This window comes from Hypanus sabinus, chromosome 6 (assembly GCF_030144855.1).
Source record: "Hypanus sabinus isolate sHypSab1 chromosome 6, sHypSab1.hap1, whole genome shotgun sequence".
Lineage (NCBI taxonomy): Eukaryota > Metazoa > Chordata > Chondrichthyes > Myliobatiformes > Dasyatidae > Hypanus > Hypanus sabinus.
The window spans coordinates 79,603,270-79,628,230 of NC_082711.1; the positions used below are offsets into that span (position 1 = coordinate 79,603,270).

At 39.1% G+C, this 24,961-nt stretch overlaps 1 protein-coding gene across 1 annotated transcript in view; it reads right to left on the minus strand.

Moving 5' to 3' along the window:
- LOC132395165 (ATP-binding cassette sub-family A member 13-like) overlaps window positions 1–24,961 on the minus strand; it is a 205,445-nt gene that overhangs the window by 78,584 nt on the left and 101,900 nt on the right. The window contains exons 26-32 of the mRNA XM_059971462.1: window positions 23,212–23,400; window positions 22,173–22,349; window positions 19,551–19,731; window positions 18,219–18,358; window positions 12,917–13,024; window positions 11,529–11,619; window positions 8,961–9,137 (exon numbers count right to left, since the gene is read on the minus strand). Of these exons, the coding sequence (XP_059827445.1) occupies window positions 8,961–9,137; window positions 11,529–11,619; window positions 12,917–13,024; window positions 18,219–18,358; window positions 19,551–19,731; window positions 22,173–22,349; window positions 23,212–23,400 (1,063 nt within the window). The remainder of the gene's footprint in view (window positions 1–8,960; window positions 9,138–11,528; window positions 11,620–12,916; window positions 13,025–18,218; window positions 18,359–19,550; window positions 19,732–22,172; window positions 22,350–23,211; window positions 23,401–24,961) is intronic.

Consider the following 24,961-nt stretch of genomic DNA (forward strand, 5'->3'; position numbering starts at 1 on the left):
TTGCACCTTGGAAGAACAAACCAGGATAGAACTTACATAGTGAGTGGTAGGACACTGAGGAGTGCTGGAGGACAGACTGTTCTGGGAATATAGATCCCCATAATTTCTTGAAAGTGGTGTCACAGGCAGATAGGGTTGTAAGGAAACATTCTGGCATATTGGCCTTCATAAGTTAAAGAACTGAGTATAGGAGTTGGGATGCTAAAGTTGTACAAGACATTATTGAGGTCTAATTTGGAGTATTGTGTGCATTTTTGGCCACTTACCTGCAGGAAAGATGCCAATAAGATTAAATGAGTGCAGAGAAATTTACAAGGATGTCGTGGACCTAAATTATAGGGGAAGGTTGAATAAGTTAGGACTTTATTCCCTGGAATGTAGAAGAAGGAGGGGAGATTTGATAGAGATCTAAAGAAATTATGAGAGGTATGGATAGGGTAAATGCAAACAGACATTTTTCACAGAAGTTGGGAGATACTAGGGGTCGTGGGTCATTGACTCTTTTATAAACACTACGTTATTGATCCTATCTATGCCATATCACAATGTAGCAGAATTGTTTTGTCATCATTACATCAGTTTACAATGTGAGTAACTTTGAATATCCTAAAGGAACATTTGCAACATACAGGGATTTTGTTACTTTCAATTTACAGAAAATCCCACAAATGTTTTCCATTGCCTTCTATTAGTGCTTGATGAAAGTGCTGAAGTACTTCTATGTTTCTTTAAGCTGCTCCCCACGAGGTGCAATTGGGCTCTGGAAAGCTGCTTTACCCCATTCAGAACCTCATGTGATGCCCACTTATACTTATTATACTTGCTAAGTACAGCATTTAAATCTTTGTAACTGAAAAGTCTTTTACTCCTGTTTGAACATGTTGATTCTACAAGGAAATCTTTCCTTTTGCACCCAATTTCTCATTTCCATTCAGTTTGGGAGAACATTTGGTTCTTGCCTGGGTGGAATGTTGAAATATTGATAACATTGAGTAGTGTAAGGATTTAGAGTCATGCAGAATGGCTGCTTTTACAAAATAATTAGAAGTGGCTTAATAGGTGGGAGCAAACCTTGAGTGCATAGTTACTGCACTGGTTATGCTACTGGAATGGCCAAAGCTCCAGAATGATGCTTGTGTGAAGTTATGCCAGTTGCCTCATGTACAAGGATGTTGGTGTCAGGAAATGGATTGTGTTAGTCTGGTTTGCTACAGCATCCTCGCACAATATACCAAAACTACAGCGCACTGTCAGGTTAGCAGCAAAGGTCAATGGCTGCAGTTTATCTTCTCTTCAGGACTTGTGTGTATGGGCAGGAAAATATCATTGTGAACACCAACCATCTTGCAAATTGCCTTTTCCAAAAGCTCCTTCCTGAAAAATGCTTTAGAGCTTTCAAAACAAAACCTTCATGCCATCTTAAACATTTCTTCCCACAGGAAGTTAAATCTGATCAACCATTCTAGTTAACCTCTTCCTCGCCTCCTTCTATCTATTATGCCCATCACTACACTGTAGACACTTTAAAGTACTTTTTATAATGTTAGTTACGTTATAAACACATGCTGATATTTACTTAGTTATTCCATATTCATCCGTCAACCTCTAATTTTATTAGCACTTTTTAATCAATATAATTGTTCCATGTCTCTCTCTGACCAATACACCATTGCAAATTCCTGAAAAAAACTGAAGATCTCGTCATTGTCATTATCAAAGATCTATACCAAAGACAAAGGTTAAAAATGAAAGTATGAGGCCCAACCAAGAAGCTGAATACAGGGAATCAGGTAAATTCAGAGCTAGTGCCAGTGTCATATACCAGCAAAAGCAGAACTAAGCAGATGTATCAGATGAATATGCACCTAGAGTGAGTACCAGATAATGGGATAGTGATGGAGAGTTGAGAGGGTAGTGGGTACTTGGAGCAAGCTGCCAGAAGAAGTGGTCAAGGTGGGTAAAACTGCAACATTTAAGAGGCATTTGGATAAGTACCTGTAGAGGTGGGGCTTGGATGGTTTTGAGGGAATTCATGCAACTGGAGTAAGCAGGAAAGATGCCGAGGTTGGTGTGGACCTGTCACGCCAAAGAGTTGTTCCTGTGCTATGACTCAATGTAGTGTGGAGGGCATTCAAATTCCTGGAGCACTGGGACGCAATTCTGGGGAAGATGGAACCAAATGTCGCACCAGCGCAATAATGGAATAATGGAGGTGGGGTAGCTGATGAGAGTTGGGAGCTTATGCTAATGCTGCAGAGGAGAGTTTAAATTGGGATAGGTCGGGAAATATCAACAATATCAAAGTGGATAGTAAAAACTTTTTCAAATATGTAAAAAAAATGAAAGATGAGAGTAGATATGGGACTGCTAGAAAATGAGGCCAGAGAAATAGTAACAGGGGTCAAAGAGATGGCAGATGAATTAAATGAGAATTTCGCATCAGTTTTCACTGTGGAAGACACTAGCAGTGGGCCAGATGTTGAAGGGTGTGAGGGAAGTGAAGTAAGTGCAGTTACTATTAAGGGTGAACGAACTCAAAAAGCTGAAAGACCTAAGGGGTATATAAGTCATCTGGACCAGATGAACTGCACTCCAGGGTTCTGAAAGAGGTAACAGTAGAGATTGTGGAAGCATTAGTAATGATCTTTTAAAAATCATTGGACTCTGGCATGATACCAGAGGACTGGAAAATTGTAAATGTCACTCCACTTGTCAAGAAAAGAGGAAGGCAGTAGAAAGAAAATTGTAGACCTGCTAGCCTGACCTCAGTGGTTGGAAAGATGTTGGAGTCAATTGTTAAGGATGAGGTTATGGAGTACTTGGTGACACAGAACAAGATAGGACCAGGTCAGCATGGTTTCCTGAAGGGAATATCTTGCCTGACAAACCTGTTGGAATACTTTAAGGAGATTACATGTAGGATAGATAAAGGGGATGCACTGGATGTATAGTTGGGTTTTCAGAAGGCCTTCAACAAAATGCTTCCTGTAATACCATGGGCTGCTTGCCAAGTTAAGAGCCCATGGTATTACAGGAAAGTTACTGGCATGGTTAGAACATTGGCTGATAGGTAGGAGGCAGTCAGTGGGAATAAAAGCATCTTATTCTGCTTAGCGGCCAGTGACTAGTGGTATTCTGCAGGGGTCAGTGATGGAACCGCTTCTTTTTCTGCTGTATATCAATGATTTAGATGATGGAATAGATGGCTTTGTTGCCAAGTTTGCAGATGATATATAGATTGATGGAGGAACAGGTGGTGTTGAGGAAACAGGTAGGATGCAGAAGGACTTTGACAGATTAGGAGAGTGGGCAAAAAAGTGGCAAATGCAACACAATGTTGGAAAATGCACAGTCATGCACTTTGGTAGGAGAGATAAACGTGCAGACTATTTTCTAAGTGGGCAGAAAATCCAAAAATCTGACATGCAAAGGAATTTGGAAGTCCTTGTGCAAAATACTTTAAAGGTTAATTTGCAGATAGAGCCAATGATGAGAAAGGCAAAAGGTCAAGAATATAAGATCAGGAATGTGATGCTGAGGCTTTATAAGGCACTTGTGAGGCCTCACCTTGAGTATTGTGAACAGCTTTGGGCTTCTCATGTAAGAAAAAATGGACTGGATTGGAGAGAGTTCAGAGGAGGTTCACAAGGATGATTCCACGAATGAAAGGGTTATCATACGAGGAACATTTGAAGGTTCTAGGTCTGTACTCACTGGAAATTAGAAGGATGAGGTGGGATCTCATTGAAACCTTTTAAATGTTGAAGGCCTAGACAGAGTAGATGTGGAAAGAATGTTTCCCACAGTGGGGGAGTCTAGGACAAAAGGGCACAGCCTCAAGATAGGTGGGCATCCATTTCAAACAGAGATGCAAAGAAATTTCTTAAGCCAGAGGGTGGTGAATTTGTGGAATTTGTTACCACAGGCAACTGTAGAGACCAGGTCATTGGGTATATTTAAAGCAGAGCCTGATTGTTTCTTGATTGGACACAGCATCAAAGGTTACAGGGAGAAAGCTGGGGAGTGAGAAAAAGGATCAGATATGATTGAATGGCAGAGCAGACTCAATGAGCCAAATGGACTAATTCTGCTCCTATGTCTTATGGTCTTAAGGAACAGTAACTTGAAATGCAGAACAATAAAAAGGGAAACAAGGAGAGAAATGAAAGGCAAAAAAGATAGAAGGTGGAATGTAGAGGAAACAAGAGTGAGGGACAAAAAGGGACATGGTGCAAAAAGAAATTACAGGATGTTAAAAAGACTAATAATGTTCAAAAGACACTTCTATAAATGTTTCACTTTGGTGTCTGGAGCATTGACAATAAGATAGATTTATTAACTGCCCAAATATATACACGTGGTTTTGATATTCTGGTACCAAAGAAAAACAAAGCAATGTGCCTTAATGAACACTGCCAGTCGAACTGGCACATGTCATCATGAAGTGCTTCAAGAGGTTCGTCATTATACACAGTAACTCCAACCACCTAAACAACTTTGTCCCACTTGCCTATTGCCAAAACAGGTCTAGGGAGGACACCATTTCCCTGGACCTACACTCATCTCTGTAGCATCCAATCAGTAAAGACACCCATCTACCTACATCTACCTACAGGAAAGATGTCAAAATGATTGAGAAGTGCAAAGAAAATTTACAAGGATGTTGTCAAGATTTGAGGACCTGAGTTATAGGGAAAGCTTGAATAGGTTAGGACTTTATTTCCTGGAGCATAGAAGAATGACAGGAGATCTGATAGAGGTATACAATATTATAAGGGGTACAGATAGGGTAAATGGAAGGGGGCTTTCTCCACTGAGGTTGAGTGAGACTAGAACAAGAGGTCATGGATTAATGGTTAAGGGTGAAATGTTTAAGGAGAACATGAGGAAAAAAAAACTTCACTCAGAGGGCAAAGGAAAGTGTGGAATGAGCTACCGGCAGAAATGATGGATGCAGGTTTGATTTCAACCTTTCTTTCTTTTCTTTCTAAATCTTTTTATTAGTATTAGTAATATGGACAGAATACAAATGATATATTGTTAAAGAAATTACCAACATACACATTCCATTACATATGAAAATAAACATACATAATAGTTACAATATAAATGAATTTACCAAGACATAAGCCATAAGATATATGTATGGACATAGTAAATCTAAAATTTCATAATGTATAATATAAAGAAAACAGAAAAAAGAAAGAAAAAAAAACAAAAAAAAATTTATAATGCAAAACTAGCTAATCTAATCTAATAACTATAACTAATAAGTAATAAAAAAGAAAAAAGAAACAAAAAAAAAGAGGAGACAGAAAAAAAGGGGGCTGTTTATAATATCTCACAAAAATAAGTATTCATCAATGCCGTCACTTCCGGTCCTCTCAAAATACATAAGCTAAAAGCTGGGAAATCAAATGAACTTGGCACAGGGTCATATTACATCATATGAAAATGTTGAATAAATGGTCTCCATAACTTTTCAAATTTAATAGAAGTCTCAAAAGTACCACTTCTAATTTTTTCTAAATTTAAACATAACATAGTTTGAGAGAACCAATTAAATACAGTGGGAGGATCAATTTCTTTCCAATTCAACAATATAGATCTTCTAGCCATCAGAATTAGAAATGCAATCATTCAACGGGCTGAAGAAGATAAATACAGTGAGTCTAACATTGGTAAACCAAAAATTGCGGTAATAGGATGAGGTTGTAAATCGATATTCAAAACCGCAGAAATAATATCAAAAATATCTTTCCAATATTTCTCCAAAAATGAACACGACCAAAACATATGAGTTAAAGACGCAATTTCAGAATGACATCTATCACAAATAGGACTTATATGAGAGTAAAAATGAGCTAATTTATCCTTGGACATATGGGCCCTATGTATGACCTTAAATTGTATTAGTGAATGTTTGGCACATAACGATGATGTATTAACTAATTGAAGAATTCTATCCCAATTCTCACTAGAAATACTAAAACTAAGCTCTCTTTCCCAATCCTTTTTAGTCTTATAAAGAGGCTCTGAATGTATCTTCATAATTATATTATAAAGTTTTGAAATAAGCCCTTTTTGAAAAGGGTCTAATTCAAATAAACTCTCCAAAGTATCTGAAGGCACAAAATTTGGAAACGTAGAGAGTACAGAACTTAAAAAATGTCTAATCTGTAAATATCTAAAAAAATGAAATCTCGGCAAATTATATTTGTTGGATAATTGCTCAAAAGACATGAAACAATTATCTAAAAATAAATCAGAAAATCTTAGTAATCCCTTAGTTTTCCAAGCCGAATAAGCTTGATCTATAATGGAAGGGTGAAAAGAACAATTAAATACAATAGGACTATTTAAAACGAATTGAGTCAACCCAAAAAATCTCCGAAATTGAAACCATATACGTAAAGTATGTTTAACTATCGGGTTGTCAATTCGTTTCGGCAATTTAGAAAGGGCAAAAGGGAGAGAAGACAACATTTAAAAGACATTTAGATAAGTATGTAGATAGGAGGAGTATGGAGGGCTATGATCTGGGTGCAGGTCAATAGGACTAGGCAGATTAATAGTTCAGCATAGACTAGATGGGCAGAAAAGCTTGTTTCTGTGCTGTAGTATTCTATAACTCTGTGACATTAGAATTGTTTGTTGACTACAATTCTACCTTCAGTACTATAATTCCAAGTAAGCACATATCCAACAAGTAGACCCGGGACTCAACAATTTCCTTTGCAGTTGGATCCTTGACTTCCTGATCAATGGACTATGATTTATAAGGATATGCAGCAACACTGCTGCCACAGTTATTGTCTACACTGGAGATCCACAAGGCAGCATCCCCAGTCTCCTACTGTACTCCCTATACACTCACAACTGTGTGGCCAGATTCTGCTTTAACTCCACCTACAAGTCTGAAGATGATGCCACAGAAGTCAGCCAAACCTCTAATAATGAGGAGTTAAAGTACAGGAAGGAGACAGAGGGCCTAGAGGCATGGTGTCATGACAATAATCTTTCCCTCAATGTCAGCAAAACCAACGATATGGTAATTGAGTTCAGGAAGCACTGTGGTGCACATGTTCATCTACATCAACAGTGCTGAGGTTGAGAGAATTAAGAGCTTCAGGTTCCTAGGACTGAAGATTACCAATAGTCTGCTCTGGTACAACCATATAGACATCATGGTCAAGAAAGATTACCTGCTCCTCTACTTCCTCAGGAACACCTCTCCCTCTAAAGTGCATGGGTGCATGGACACGCAGTAACCGAAATGCACATAGGCTTTGTTGCCACACAGCTGGAATGTTCTTTCATAGAATGATAATTTAAAATGCCACACAGTTTTTGGGCCATGTAATAATTTCCTGCTCAAAGCAATTGTTGGTCCATGAAGCTGTAAAAATTTAGAGGGAGTGTTGTTCAGGAAACTAAAGAAATCTGACTTGACCCCTTTGACCCTCAATTTTTATCAATACAATGCATTCTGTCCCGGGGTATGGCAACTGCTCTGCCTGTGACTGCAAGAAATAGGCAGAGAGTGTAGACACAGCTCAATAGATCACAGAAACCTGCCTCCCCTTCATGGATTCTGTCTACACTTCTCACTTCCTCTGTAAAGTAGCCAGCATAATCAAAAACTTCACACACACACACACACACACACACACACACACACACACACACACACACACACACACACACACACACCCACCCACCCCAGTGTCTCTTCTCTGCCCTCTGTCAAGCAGAAGATAGAGAAGCCTGAAACCATGTACCACTAGGCTCAATGACAGCTTCTATCCCAGTGTTATAAGTGGGGACCACTGTTTAATGGTCCCCAGTACTAGATGGACTCTTGATCTCACAATCTACCTCATTCCACCCTTGCATCTTATCTGTACCATACTTACTCTGGAACTGTAACACTTTATTCTGTATTCTTTCATTGTTTTCCCTTTAATAACTCAATGGACTGTACAATGAATTGATCTGTATGGACAGTATGGAAGACAAGTTTTTCACTGTACCTCTATACAAGTGACAATATCAATCCAATTAACCAATACTTTGGCTATTAAGCAGACTTGGCTGGGGGTGATAAGTGATAGGACTGAACATCCAGCTGTACTCAGAATTTAAATACAGGCAAAACGGTAAAGGAGATGGGATGGCTTTACTAGTAAAGGAGGGAGTGAGTGCAATCCTGAGGATGGATATTAGCCTGGAAAATCACAACATGAAATCAATATAATTGGAGCTAAAAAGCAGAAACAAAGAACCCAAGAGCAGAAAGCGCCGATGGAGGCTTCTCTTGGACCTTCAAACTCTAGTGATAATGGAGAGATGGAGTAAAACCGGAAACTAGAAAAAACTACAACTAGGGTTCAACTGTAATTACTGGTGACATTAAGCTACACCCTGGGAAGAAAACACCGATTTAATATTTAATGAGGCCCTATGCATCGTGCGCTATTTAACTTTACTCACTATAGCATTTATGTGCTTGTTGCTTGCGTTACAAGGTTCCGCAGACAACAGTGAAATTTTCTCTTTCTGCAATTTAAATGGCAGGACTAACTTGTTGCTGTAATTGAGTTAATATCTCTTTGAAGCAATAAAGTAAAATTCCTCATGTCAATCCCACATTATAAGTTCAAAGCTTTTGGCTTTTACCTATATTAAATTAATTTGCAATCATGGAAAGAATCATCAAAGGATGATGAACTGCCCCTTAATATAAGCCACCAGAAAAAATGAATAGAATGAGATAAAATCCTTATGCCTTTACTACCCCCCAACATTCACTCACCCCTCTCCCCACCAAAAATAGCACAGTGGCAATCTAGATTGTATTATTTTTCTTAGTAGATGATCAGCCATGATCTCAAAATGGCGGTGTAGGATCGAAGGGCCGAATGGTCTACTTCTGCACCTATTGTCTATTGTCTACTTACTAGCTAGGAAGGTATTCTCCCTCATGAGCTCATGTACTCTTTTCTCCAGGTCTTCTTCAGATTTCATTGGTATGAAGCGTTTAATTAATATGCAGGATGAGACATTAATCATCAACTCAGAGAGAACAGTGATCTGTTTTGCAACTGGGTCTTTCATAGCAAGATCCTTCACATTTTCTGAAAAATATAAAGTTTTCATGCTTAAATTTGACATTAATAGAATATCATTAATTTTAATGATATTAATCAAGGAACATGAACCAATCCTCATAGAGGGACCAGAAGTGGAGAGAGTGAGCAATTTCAAGTTCCTGGGTGTCAAGATCTCTAAGGATCTAACCTGGTCCCAACATATTGATGCAGCTATAAAGAAGGCAAGACAGCAACTATATTTCATTAGGAGATTGGGGGGGTTTAGTTTGTCACCTAAAACACTCCAAAACCTCTTCAGGTGTACAGTGGGGAGCATTCTGACAGGCTGCATCGCTGTCTGGTATGGGGGAGTGGGGACAGGGGCTACTGCACAGGATCAAAAGAAGCTACAGCAAGTTGTAAAATTAGCTGGCTTCATCTTGGGTACTAGCCTCTGTAGTATCCAAGACATCAAGGAGCGCTGCCACAGAAAGGTGGCATTCATTTTAAAGGACCCTCAACACCAGGACATGGCCTCTTCTCATTGTTATCACTAGAAAGGAGGTACAGAAGCCAGAAGGCACACACTCAGTGATTCAGAACTCTTTCCTAAATGGACATTGAACCCATGAACACTAGCTCACTTTTTCAATATTGTTTCTGCTTCTGCACTACTTTTAATTTAACTGTTTAATGTACATATATACTTAGTGTCATTTACTTTTTTCTCTATATTATCATGTAATGCATTGTATTGTTGCCACCGTTAACTAATTTCATGATGTATGTCAGTGATATTAAATGACTCTGATTCTGATATCATGCTCTTCCTCTTCTCCCTGATTTGTTTGTAATAGCAGAACATCTCTTCAGAGCAGCTTCTAAAAACCTATTCTAACTGTCTGAATTTTGAAAGCACTGGCATAGTACTTACTTTAAGGATAATATCAAGCTAAGCTTGAACTTGATTCTTGCATCAAAAGATACCAACATGCCTAGTTTCACGAGGAATTGTTAAAAAAGCAATCACAACTGGAACTGATTTTGTTCTCCCTTGCTAACTGTGCTACCTATTCCATAATCTGATATCATCAAACAAAAACATTCTGGTCCACTCCACCACTTCTACAGCCTGCCCCTCACCCATCCACTTCAATGGAGATGCATTTACAAATTGAGTCATTCAAGTGAGTTAAAGATCTAGACTTCAGCCATCACAGAAAATTATAATGATTCATGCCAATCTATATGCTTCTGAGACCTGGGCTGCCTAAAATAGGCATTTCACAAAACTATTAAGAAAACGACCAACACTGTCTATGCAAAATCCACCAAATTCACTTAAAAGGGTAACAAAACAAAACATACACTAGTGTCCTCTCCTAGGCCAATATCCTAAACACTGATTCTCCAATTGTACTCAGTTGGCTGAGTTCAGCAGACTAGGTTGTTTCATACGCCAATACTTAAGTTATGATACAGATAGTCTATTCCAAGCTCCCTCACTGGAAGAGATTACCAGTCAGACAGGTGAAGAGATTCAAGAGTGTGCTCAAAGCCTCTCTGAAGAAATGTAGCATCTCCACTGATACCTACAACCCTTTAGTCCATATCCACTCAAAGTGGGAATGACTTTGAGAATCCAGAGCCCACGTACTGGAAATACACGGCAGCCTTACATAAAGAGCTGAAGGAGGATACCGCCTCACAAATAATCCATTCCCAATCTGTTCAGCTCCTTCTTCCCCATCTGTAGAAGAACTCTACATTTCTTCATATCCCTTTAACTATTCCCAGAATCCTTACCATATAGAACTTTAACCACTTGCTTTTATTTCACTACATATGTTCATTAATTCTTTATGTGCTCTGTTGTTTGATGTGGTCGATCGTAGTCTTTCCCAGACCATGATTTTTCTACATAAGTGGTTTGCCATTGCCTTCTTCTAGGCATTGACGGGTGATCCCAGTCATTATCAATACTCTGCAGTGATTGTCTGCCTGGCGTCAGTGGTCACATAACCAGGAGTTGTGATATGCACCAGCTGCCTATACCACCTGCTCCCATGGCTTCACGGGCTAAGCAAGAACTACATCTTTCCCAAGGGTGATCTGCAAACTAGTGGAGGGAAGGAGCGCCTTACACCTCCTATGGTAGACACCACCCCGTCACCTATGCAGCATCCGAGCAATGGGTGCCTGAAAAAATCTAACAATGTGTCACTATTCTAGGACCTCCCAGCAACTGGAGGGATCCAAGACAGGCAGCTCAAAACCTAGATCTAACAGACAGGTATGCATACATCTGAGAAATGTGTTTCACTGCTCCCAGAGGTGGGGTAGCCAAAGAACAAAGTTCACCCTTGAGTACAGAATGGAAATATACAAGCAGGCAAAACAGCACAAAATAAAGAGCCACAAAAATCAGAACTGTACCATAATCTTGTAAAGTTTTCAAAAGCTGGTCAACATTAGTATCCAGTTGGCTCTGAATTAAGTTGCGTACGAAACGGTTTTGCAAAGCCTCCTATAACAAAAAAATCTATTTATGTTAAGCTCATCCATACAGTGCCTCGAATGGAATATTAAAATTGACATAATGTTTCATTAAATAAGGATGTACTGTTGAGAACAATCACAAAGGGAACTACAGGGTGATATAGTATCACAGTAATCAGTGCTGCTGCCACAAACTTCAGCAACTTGCATTCAATCCTGATTTCTGCTGCTCTTTATGTGAAGCCTAACTTGCATGTCTTCCAATGACTGTTTGAGTTTCCCTTGAGTGTTCTGGTTTCCTTCCATATCCCAAAGATGTGTTGGCTGATAGTTTACTTGTCCAATGTAAATCATCCTTAGTGTGACTTGGTAGGAATTGATGGGTACGTGAGATAAAGTTATTGAAGTGAGTGAGGGAGTGAGATTGATGAGATTGTCCTAACAGTTGACATAGACACTAATGGACTGAAAGCTTGCTCTAACCCTTTCTGTACCATAAAGTTTCTACTGCACTCCAGTAGAAGTGGTAGAGGCAGGTTTGATTTTGTCATTTAAAAGAAAATTGGATAGGTATATGGACAGGAAAGGAATGGAGGGATATGGGCTGAGTGTAGGTAGGTGGGACGAGATGAGAGTAAGCATTTGGCACGGACTAGAAGGGCCGAGATGGCCTGTTTCCATGCTGTAATTGCTATATAAAGAAATATTAAAAATAGTTGCATCAAATTACTTCTGTTACTGCGTTCAGATTAGAACACTTCAAGGGGGTGAAGGAAATTACACTTTGTACTGGAGAATAATTAGAGAACTATTTGATCACAAGGATGCAACATGTTGAAATGAAATATGAATGTTTAAACAAAGAGGGAAAATATGTCAGCATCATGCTATGGTCCTACTTGGCTGTTCAAATGAATCAAAAAGTTTCCAGATCAATAACTGGGTAGGGGTGAAATTGGTTCTTGGAGCACGGTGCATGAGACCAAGAATAAACTTCTATTCCTGGTTTGATATCTAACATTCTATGTACCACCAAAAATGATTAATTGATTATTCATTTAATTTTTATTATAGGATTTTATTGATACAGAGTAACTACTACGTTTGCCGGTTGTATGGCATTTGTGCCACTGAAATACAATAAAATACTAAGTACATACAAAATTGGTATTATGCACAACACATAATTAGTTTTGTGACTGCTTTAAGAACAAAATTTCTATTATTCAAGTTAATTTACAAGATTATGAAATATGAATTTAATATTCAAACTGATACTTCTGTTTTATGTTCTACTAAATAGAGCAGTGTTACTTTTTACTTGCCTTAAGGTCATTTAACATAAAGTTTCCTTCAACAAAAATATCTGTAGCTTTCAGCCACAACTTTGAATACATCGTCAAGTTTTCAACTGTTTTCAGTAACCTATTAGCCTGGATAAAATACAGAAAAGAAACAATGACAAGAATTGCAACTACAGTACACTTCAGAAATCCATTATATGAAATTAGTTAAAGGATCAAGATCAGTTTGGAAACATTGTGTATCTTGCGGCAGTAATACACTGAGAAGGAGTTAACTTTTAGCTAAAAATAAAAAGCAGAGATGCCGGAAATATTCAGCAGATTAGGCAGCATCAAATCAGAGAGGAACCAAATTTTAAGTTTGGCTTCAGTTTGGTAACCGTGGTTGACTTTTAAAAGGCAGTTAGGAGTTTCCATCCTTAAGTTCCAGTGTGGATCTTGTGTGCTTGTTTACCTAATTTTCAACATGCAGAATACCTGCAGCCAAAACAGGCAGGAAACTGTTTAGATATCCAAAATGGGATCTTTGATGTATAGTAGTACACCAGTTCCAACTTGCGTGCAAAAATGGGTGAAACTTCAATGCAGCATATTTCTCCTGTCATAATGAGGTCATAATGGATATTTTACAAGCACCTACTGGAAAATCTTTACTAAAAGTAGGTATATGTCTTGGTATATGTTTTAGATCTGTATGGGACCAGGAAGAGCAGGAATATTAACTCAGTCTCATGGAATAGCTGAGTGTTTGCCAGAATTGACCCCATCTTCTATAGTACCCAAAAGACTATTAAAAATTATTCCAAAGAAGGGGCAACATAATTTCTTCAGTGAGTTAATTAGAAGTATAAACAATGCAGGTAGGCACAAATGAGGTACGGTAGAGTATAAGAGACATGAGAACAAGAAAGAAATCAGGAGGACAGAAAGAAGGCAAGTGGTTGCCCAAGCAGGTAAAGTGAAAAAGAATCCGAAAGAATTCTACAGATATACTGAGCAAAAGGATTACAAGGGAAAAAATTGGTCCTCTGGAAGATCAGGATGGCAATCTATGTGTGCAGCCAAAACAGACGGGGGAGATCTTAAATGGCTTGTTTGCATCTGTATTTTCTCGGGAGGCTGACAGAGGCTGTGGAAGTGAGGCAAAACAGCAGCAAAGTCATGGATCATAATCAGGTTACAGAGGAGAAGGTGCTTACTGTCTTGAGGCAAATTAGGGTGGATAAATCCCCAAGGCCAGACAAAGTGTTTCCTCAGACACTATGGGAGGCTAGTGCAGAAATTGCAGGGGACCTAGCAGAGGTATTTGAATCATCCTTAGTGACAGGTGAGGTACCGAAGGATTGGAGGATTGCTAATGTTATCAGTCTAAAAATAAACCAGGAAATTATAGGTCAGTGAGCCTGACATCAGTAGTGTGTAAGTTATTGGGAGGTATTCTAAGGGACCAGATGTATGAGAATTTGGATAGATAGGGACTGATTAGGGATAGTCAGCATAGTTTTTATGTGGTATGTCACGTCTAAACAAGTTTATAGAGTTTTTCCGAGGAAGTTACCAGGAAAATTGATGAAGGCAAGGCAGTGGATGTTGTCTATATAGACTTTAGTGAGGCATTTGACAAGGTCCCACATGGGAGGTTGTTCAAGAAGGTTCAGTCACTCATTATTCAAGATGAGGTAGTAAATTGGATTAGACATTGGCTTTGTGGGAGATGCCTGGGAGTGGTAGTAGATAGTTGCCTCTCTGTCTGGAGGCCTGTGACTAGTGGAGTGCCACAGGGACCAGTGCTGCGTCCATTGTTGTTTGTCATCTACTGTAAATCAATGATCTGGATATTAAAGTGGTTCAGCAAATTTGTGGATGATACCAAGATGGGGGGTGTAGGGAATAGTGAAGAAGACTATCGGAGCTTGCAGCAGGATCTGGCCAGCTGGAAAAATGGGCTGAAATTGGCAGATGGATCTTAATGCAGACAAATGTGACGTGTTGCATTTTGGCAGGTCCTACCACGGTAGGTCTTACACAGTGAGTGGTAGAGCATTTGGGGAGTACAATAGAACAAATGGATTTGGGAATACAGATCTATGATTCATTGAAGTGGCGGCATAGGTAAATAGGGTTGTAAAGAAAGTTTTTGGCACACTGGCCTCCATAAATCAAAATATTGAGTACAGGGGATCAGATGTTATGTTGAAGTTGTGTAAGACGATGGTGAGGCCTAAATTAGAGCATTGTGTGCAATTTTAGTCGCTGGACAATTGTAAAGATGGAAGTAAGGTTGAAAGAGTACAAAGAAAACTTACAAGGATGTTGCTGGGACTGAACAATTGGAGTTATAAGGAAAGACTTAATAGGTTGAAAGATTAAATTGAATAGAAGGAGGTGGCATAGCCAACATAAAAACCAAAGAGAAAACATAATAGAGAAAAAATTAGTGGGAAGTCTGAGGACTGGGAAGCTTTTATAAACCAACAGACTGCAACTAAAAAATTCATTTAGGTAAAAATGGAATATGAAGGTAAGCTAATCAGTAATATTAAAGAGAATACCAGAAGTTTCTTCAGATACATAAAGTATAAAAGAGAGGCAAGAGTAGATGTTGGGCCACTGGAAAACTATGCAGGAGAGGCAGTAATGGGGACAATGAAATGGTGGATGAACTGAATAAGTATTTTGTATTAGTCTTAACTGTGGAAGGCACTAACAGCATGGTGTAAGTTTCAAGTGTCAGGGGGCATAAAGTGTGTGAAGTTATCATTACTAGAGAGAAGGTGCTTGGGAAACTGAAAGGTCTGAAGGTAGATAAGTCACCTGGACCTGATGCTGTACACCCCAGAAAGAGGTAGCTCAAGGGATTGTGAAGGCATTCATAATGATCTTTCAAGAATCACTAGATTCTGGAAGGTTTCCAGAAGACTAGAAGATTGCAAATGTCACTCCACACTTCAAAAAGGGAGGGAGGCTGAAGAAGAGGAAATTAGAAACATAGAAAACCTACAATATAATACAGGCCCCTTGGCCCTCAAAGTTGTGCCCAACATGTCCCTACCTTAGAAATTATTAGGCTTACCCATAGCCCTCGATTTTTCTAAGCTCCATATACCTATCTAAAAGTCTCTTAGAAGACCCTATTGTATCCACCTCCACCACCGTTGCCAGCAGCCCATTCCACGCACTCACCACTCTCTGAGTAAAAAACTTATCCCGACATCTCCTCTGTACCTACTCCCCAGCACCTTAAACCTCTGTCCTCTTGTGGCAACCATTTCAGTCCTGGGAAAAAGCCTCTGACTATCCAAACCATCAATGCCTCTCATCAACTTATACACCCCTATCAGGTCACCTCTCATCCTCCGTCGCTCGAAGGAGAAAAGGCCAAGTTCACTCAACCTGTTTTCATAAGGCATGCTCCTCAATCCGGGCAACATCCTTGTAGATCTCCTCTGCACCCTTTCCATGGCTTCCACATCCTTCCTGTAGTGAGGTGACCAGAACTGAGCACAGTATTCCAAGTGGGGTCTGACCAGGGTCCTATATAGCTCCAACATCACCTCTTGGCTCCTAAATTCAATTCCACGATTAATGAAGGCCAATATACCATATGCTCTATTAACCACAGCGTCAAACTGCACAGCTGTTTTGAGCGTCCTATGGACTTGGACCCCAAGATCCCTCTGATCCTCCACACTGCCAAGAGTCTTACCATTAATATTATATTCTGCCATCATATTTGACCTACCAAAATGAACCACTTCACACTTATCTGGGTTGAACTCCATCTGCCACTTCTCAGCCCAGATTTGCATCATATCAATGTCCCGCTATAACCTCTGACAGCCCTCCACACTATCCACAACACCTCCAACCTTTGTGTCATCAGCAAATTTACTAACCAATTCCTCCACTTCCCCATCCAGGTCATTTATAAAAATCACAAAGAGTAAGGGTCCCAGAACAGATCCCTGAGGCACACCACTGGTCACCAACCTCCATGCAGAATATGACCTATCTACAACCACTCTTTGCCTTCTGTGGCAAGTTATAGGCCAGTTAGCCTACTTCAGTGGTTGGGAAGAATTTGGAGTTGATTGTTAAGAAAATGGTTTCAAGGTTTCAGAGGGTCATCCTTTTAGATTGGAGATGAGGAGGAACTTCTTTAGCCAGAGATTGGTGAATCTGTGGAAATCTTTGCCACAGACAGCTGTGCAGGCTAAGACTTTAAGGTATATTTAAGGCAGAAGTTGATAAATTATTGATTGGTCAGGGCACAAAGCAATACAGGGAGAAGTCAGGAAACTGGGGTTGAGAGGAAAATTGGATCAGGCATGATGAAATGTTGGAACAGACTCAATGGGCCAAATGGCCTAACTCTGCTTCTATATCTTATGATCTAAGGTTAGGACTTTATTCCCAGCAATGAGAAAAATGAGGGGAGATTTGATAGAGGTAAACAAAATTATGAGGAGTAAAGATAGGGCAAATACAAGAGGGCTTTCCCCACTGAAGATGGGTAGAACTACTACTAGAGATCATGAGTTAAAGATGAAATCTGAAATGTTTAAGAGGAAAGTGAGGGGAAACTTCTTCACTCAGAGGATCATGACTGTGTGAAATGAGCTGCCAGTACAAGTGGTGCATGTAAGCTCAATTTCAACTTCTAAGAGAAGTTTGCATAGGTACATAGTTGGGAGGGTTATGGAGGGCTATGGTCAGGGTGTAAGTCATTGGAACTAGACAGTTAAAATTGTTCAGCACTGACTAGATGGGCCAAAGGGCCTGTTGCTGTGCTGTACTTTTCTATGACTTTATATCCATTTTAGCCAGGTCTCCCTCTGTTTTAAAATTTTTAAAAGGCTGCGCTGATCTATGCAGTCAGCTAATGTATCAGTTTAAATTTAGCAGCAAAGATACTGCATGCATAATTAAAGTAAGTGTAGTAGCAGCATAATGACAAGATGGGTATGCTGAAAGAAACAGATAAGCAGTTGGTAGTTACAATTATTTTAGTGAAGACAATTTTACAAATGCAGGGTTCAGAATTTTAATATCTGCAGTTCAGGTGATATCTTTCCACAGTTGCTGACTGGCCTGCTGAATGTTTGCAGCATATTTTTGTTTCATATTTCTAACATCTGCATTTTAAAAATCTTCTTTCAATGGTGAAACATAGCCAAGTTTATCCTCTCCTCAATCTATATTCATTTACTTTTACTCTGTCTTTTTGGGCATTGCTGCATATTATTAAGATCTATCCCAAATGCCAGACACAGAGTTCAATGAAGAAGAACTGTGAGATATCCAGTATTTTGCATCCCCTTACCTTCTCCATCAATGTCAGGATTTCTGATGTATTGGGAGCAAACAGCACTTCACCAAGTAGCAATGGCTTCAAGAAAGTCCATAACAAAGCCCCATTTGGTGCTTTCAGAATATCCTCATAAAAATCCATGCAGTAAGGAGCTAATATATAATTTTTTAAAAAAAAGCAGAATTAGTGAGCTTTTCACATCAACTGATTATATTAATCTGAAGTTTCAATTGACTACACATCCAGCTCACATATAAGATCTATAGACAAAAAATCCAAAATCTTGGCACTTATTCCGCAAGCATTGGCTAATTCTGACCTCTTTAGCCAGTCAACCCCCTCTCAAAAATTGCATTAAATGTTCTGCCTCCATTTCATTTATTCTATCACAAATGAAATTTAATTCCTTAATATATTTATGTGTTCAAAATCTAAATTTTGAAGGTCTCGCTACTTAGGTTAAATACATATATTACAAGTGTATACTGAAGAGTGTGCAGAATGAAGTGATTCCAAATATTTTATATGTCTATGTTACAATTTATTCAAAATACAGAGGACTTTGAAACAAAAGATAATTTTAATCTTCTATGTATATCAATTTCTAACTTTATCAGATATGTACATTTCATTCTTCATTTAGTAGTCTATATTGTATAAGAAGTTAGCTTATGACTATACTTCTTGCTTTCTGGTGTACTGCAAATCTTTATCATGATTTTCTTTTCGCCCAGCTTGGTGATGTTTAAAATTTCATAGCTGCTGGATGGCAAGTATCTTGCTGAGTTCATAACTGATAGGAATAGACATTGGATCATTAGAAGATCTTGCCACAAAGGTCCCTAACTCTTTGTGGGGAGTTTTTGGTTAAGGTCAAAGATTAATGTAATTTCTTTGCTACCAACCACAAATTGATAGGCTAGTTACTTCCTGTGATCAAATAGAATTTGAAATTGATAATACTTCTTAAAAATGTATGTTGTTGCAATAAGTATGTATATCCTGCCAGAACTGTGGAAGTAGCATGTGAAGAATCCCATGTCCTTTCAGAATACTGTCCCACTTATTGTTCTACATCTGATCACATGCTTGCCTTTTATTTATTTCTCCTATCAACATCCATTACTTGCAATTATTGTTTTCTATTCCTGGCATCACTCTATTCTGTTCCAATGTCTGTTCAATTTCTGATCCACATGATTCTCAAGCATTAATTTTGAACATTGTAAAATATAATTTTTAACAAAATGAAATAAAGCCATTTAACCTGAATAGAAACAGGTGATTCTAACTATACACCATACAATTCTGTTATAGTCCTCTATATGGCTATGGCTTCCTTACTGGTATTTGTAGGAATCTTGTACTTGATGTAATCTTCCTCAGTGAGTTCTTTAATTTGAGGGAGCTTTGAGAATGCCAATCCATCACCAAACAGGCTGCTTGATTTTGTTTTACAAATTCCTTCGAAGATGGCATCCCGCGGATTAGAGGAAGAATCTCCCAATGACCTTGTTTGGACGTTCTGAATAGTTTGAAAAACATATCATGTCAGTCATCTTTCAGACTCTCAGAATAAAAAGATGAGCACTACTATACGTTAGGCTAGGTGGGGGGGAAGGGCAAAGAAGGGTTGGGTTTGGGAGTGCAACCAGTGGATTTCCAGCAACAAATATTTAACTCATCTTTGAGAGTGGAACTTGGGAGGAGTTATTTTAATCCTCAATTTTACCAGCCTGAGGAAACCCAATATATAAAGAGGACAAATGCTTTCTTCCAGTCAATGATACATTTTTCTTGTCTGCATAAACTCCTTATTCCTAAGATCCAAATATGTTTCCATTTGTTGGGCTGACAAAGTGATATAGCCAGTAGTAGAACAGTTGCCTCACAATTCCAATGATCCAGATACAACCCCAACCTCCAATGCTTCTGTACGAAGTTTGCATATTCTCCTCATGGCCATATGGATTTCATACAGTGTTAGGCCCGCCCATGAAAGCTCCTCCCAGTCTCCAGCAAGCTAACAGGAGTCTCCTGATACTTGTTTCCAACTCATCACCTGCAGCCATTTCCACATTGAACCAGTGAACCTCAATGAATTGCTCTTCACCTTTGGTTACCTTGTTGCCTGTGAGTTTAGTATCTGTTCTCTCTTGCTTTGTGGCTTGTTATTTTGCTGTTTATTGTTAAAGTTATTGTTCATTGCTGAATCTGTTGCTCTGCATTTGGGGCAATCCTCCTCTACATTTCCTGACATACAAGAGCTGTAGTTTCCATCAACATCTCAATGAAACGAGTGTTGGTCATTATAAATTGCACCTAGTATGCAAGTCAATGTTAACACTTGGTATAGGGATGGCAGGTATTACTGGAAATTTGGAGAAAAACAATGAGGCAGGTGTAGGATCAGTGCAAAAGGATCAGAGCCATTTTCCATATGGGAATCATAGGGATGAATTGAAGAGAAACAGGCTCTTAGGCCCACCACATCCATGTTGACCTTTTAGTCCATCAACACTAATCCCATCTGACTGTATTAGAACCCCATTCCTCTCCACTTTGCCTATTTTAGAGTCATGCACCTTCAATATTTCACCGACAATGTACTCCAGATATAATTACTTTCTGTGTAAAAAAAAAATCTTGCCTCTCAAACCCACTTTAAAATTTGTACCAGTCACCTTAAACCTATGCCTTCTTGGAATTGCAGTCATGCAGCATTGAAACAGGGCATCCAGCTCACCATGTTCATTGCAACCACTGGGCAACATCTGTATTAATTTCATCTTCTGGCATAGTGCAAAGATTAGTGATTTCAGTAATTGTCTGGATGCTTAAATGTTGTCTGTAACTCTGCTTTCACATTCAGAGTAGTCAACACTCTCTTGAGTGATAAAGGTCTCCCTCAGATCCCCCCTAACCTCTTGCCCCTTACCCTAAGCCTACTTTTTCAGTCCTGATAAGAGGAAAGTTTTTCTGTAGTCTTCACTATTTAGACCTCTTAACTGCCTCTGCTGTCGGGCAAACAAGCCAAGTCCTTCCAATTTCTCCTCACAAGTAGAACATTCCATCTCAGGGCAGCATCCTGGTGAACCCTCAGCATAATCACATCCTTCCTAAAGTGTGGTACTAGAATTGCTTACCATCTTCCAAATGTGCCTTAATCAGTCACCATTCTGTTGACAGGAGCATCTAAACACTACATTTAGTTTTTTTTTTAAATAGGCGATTCTCAGGTATAGTGAACTCTGGTGGTGACCAGATCTATTCTAGAACCATCTTTTATACTGTCTATAATCATATTGATCTCCTAACAGCCCTGGGTCTGCTTTGCATCTTCAACCCAACAGATCCAAGTGTTATCAGATAAACAAGAACAGGTCCAAGCCCTGTAGACAGTTTAATAGTCAATTGACAACTCCCAAAAAGCAATAAGGTATCTATTAATCCTAAAACTTCACTTTTATGATTTAAAAAAGATGAGAAATTCTACAGATTCTGTTATTCCAAAGGATCACACATAGGATGCTGGAGGAACCCAACAGATCAAGCAGCATCTATGGGAAAGAATAAACAATCGATGTTTTGGGCCAAGACCCTTCTTCAGGTCCTCGGCCTGAAACGTCAACTGTTTATTCTTTCCCATAGATGCTGCTTAATCTGCTGACTTCCTCCAGCATCTTGTGTGTGCTACTTTTATTATTTTTCTGTTTCACATAGTCCACCTCTATTGATTTTTTGTAAACTTAGATATAAATAACACTATAAATACACTACTTAAACTCATTATATGAAAATGAAAAGTATATAAATGGGAAGGAACAAGCTACCAGATGGCAGTTCTTGGAGCATCAGCTGGAACAAAGGAAGATGCATGTTCTCAAAATTTTTAAATATCACCCATTAAAATACTGAAAAATTGAATGTAATATTTTGAAAATCATTTTAGTAAAGACCTTGTACCTCATCGAATTCAAAGATTACTGGAAGATTCATGTTCCTGACAGTATCTAGAAGCTTGGGAATGAGTTCCAGGAATTGTAATGATTTCGATGCCAGAGAGGTAATTTCAGAGAACACTTCCAGGATGTCCTTCATTATCTCATTTGCCTGAGGGGACATCATCATTGGCAGAAAGGCCTGGCAAAAGCACAATATGAAATGTTCTTTACCGAAGGATATTTGAAACCTAGTGCTACAGAGTGAAAATTCAGTAGCTCATTGTCAACTTCGAAATGTATTAGTTCCACAAATCATACACGCTGTTGTTCGCTACAATAACATTATAATGTAAATATCTTTCTTCATGCTCCATTTACTATCCCTCCATTTTCTTGTTAGTACATTATTTTGAGTGTAATCATTCCACTTCTGGGCAAAGTGCTCATATCTGGGGCTAATGTAAAACTAGTGTGATGAAACCTGGAACAATTCTGGGTCAAATTATCAGAGCTGCTCCGGGTAATTATACTGAGAGGTTAGTCCTGGACCTGGTGGGCAATGCTAAAACCACATGGCTTGACTTGGATTTCATCACATTGCCAGGTAAAGCAGAATAAATCCCTTTACTATATTAGAATGAATTTGAAATCTCCTCAGTGAGAGTAAATACAAGTTCTAGCAAGCATGATAGACTGAATACTCTCTCCTCTACAAACCACATGGAGTTAATTATAACATAGCACATTCAATCTGTTTTGTTTTACATTTCTGAACTTTGGTAATTGACTTTTTATCTCTGCTGCCATTGCCAAAAGATCAGTGTTTAAATTTATCCACTTCACATATCCTTCAAACAAAACAATGTTTAAAATGTACCAAAAACTACAAGCTCAGCAGCTGCTTTGATTTTCTGACAGATATTGGGAAGATAATCCATCAAGCCAAAGAGACAGGGTATTGCAGTTTAATGTAACAGTTACACTAATCACAAAGATAGAATGGAATGGTATGAAGAAAAACAAGTAATAATCACGATTGTATGAAATAGTGCTTGCTTTACCTTATAAGCGATGCACCTCAAATCTATGTTATGGCTGATTGTTAGAACAAGTTTATAACGGTCCCAAAATGTCAAGGTGCAGAGTTCTGCAGTCACAGCTGAAATATTTACGTCCTTTGGAAAAGCGAACATTAGGCGCAAGCTTGTCTCATCACATCTGTCAGCTGTAGCAAGAGCATGAATAACTAACTGTAAAAAAAAAATATCCTTAGGTTTCATCAATAATAATTGGCAACCATCTGAAACTTCAATATAACAGAAAAATGCAAAGCATAATGCTATCTTTGTTTGGAAATTGAAGGTGTTATAGAACGGCTCAATAGGAATTTATTTTCTTTATTTAATTAGAGACATAACTGGCAAAAGACCATTCCAGCCCAATGAACCATATCATCCAGCAACCCACCTATTCAACCCTAGTCTAATCAGAGGATTATTTAGAATGACCAATTAACCTACTAATCAGAATGCCTTTGGACTATGGGAGGATACCGGAGCACCTGGAGAAAACGCATAAGGTCGGTCACAAGGAGAATAAACACTCCTCACAGACAGTGTTGGAAATGAACTCTGACACCCCAACTGCAATAGCATTGTGCTAACTACTACATTACTGTAGTGCCCCTCTACCCACCACCCCTCCAGGGTAAAACTTTCTGCTATTCCTGTTTTACATAATTTATACTCAGTTGCATTATAAAGTGCATCATAACACTTCTTCCATTTGACTATAGCACTTTCAATTGTTTCTGTACTCGCAGAAACATTTAAAAACTAGCAATAAAAATGAGCCCAAGGTTGATTCAGATCCTACAAATTTTTATTTATTTTAAATCAGTCTGTATTCCAAATCAGTATGTGCGGTTGGGAGACTGTAGGTCTGACACGGTGGTCAGCAGCACAGGAGCGCCACAGGGGACCATGCTCTCTCCGGTCCTGTTCACCCTGTACACATCAGACTTCCAATATAACTCGGAGTTCTGCCATGTGCAGAAGTTCGCTGATGACACAGCCATAGTGGGGTGTGTCAGGAATGGTCATTAGGAAGAGTATAAGAAACTGATACTTGACTTTGTGATATGGTGCAACTCAAACTACCTGCATCTCAATATCACCAAGACCAAGGAGATGGTGGTGGACTTTAGGAGACCTAGGCCTCATATGGAGCCAGTGATCATTAATGGAGAATGTGTGGAGCAGGTTAAGACCTACAAGTATCTGGGAGTGCAGTTAGATGAGAAGCTAGACTAGACTGCCAACACAGATGTCCTGTGCAGGAAAGCACAGAGTCGACTGTACTTCCTCAGAAGGCTGGCGTCATTCAATGTTTCTAGTGAAATGCTGAAGATGTTCTATCGGTCAGTTGTGGAGAGTGCCCTCTTCTTTGTGGTGGCGTGCTGGGGAGGCAGCATTAAGAAGAGGGACGCCTCACGTCTTAATAAGCTGGTAAGGAAGGCGGGCTCTGTCGTGGGCACAGAACTGGAGAGTATGACATCGGTGGCAGAGTGGAGGGCGCTGAGTAGGCTACGGTCAATCATGGAAAACCCTGAACATCCTCTGCACAGCACCATCCAGAGACAGAGAAGCAGCTTCAGCGGCAGGTTGCTGTCAATGCCATGCTCCTCAGACAGGATGAAAAGATCATTACTCCCCAACGCCATTCGGCTCTACAATTCAACCACCGGGGGCAAGACATGTTAAGGTGCCGGGGTTAGGACTGAGCTTTAGTAAACTATTTAAGAACTTTTTA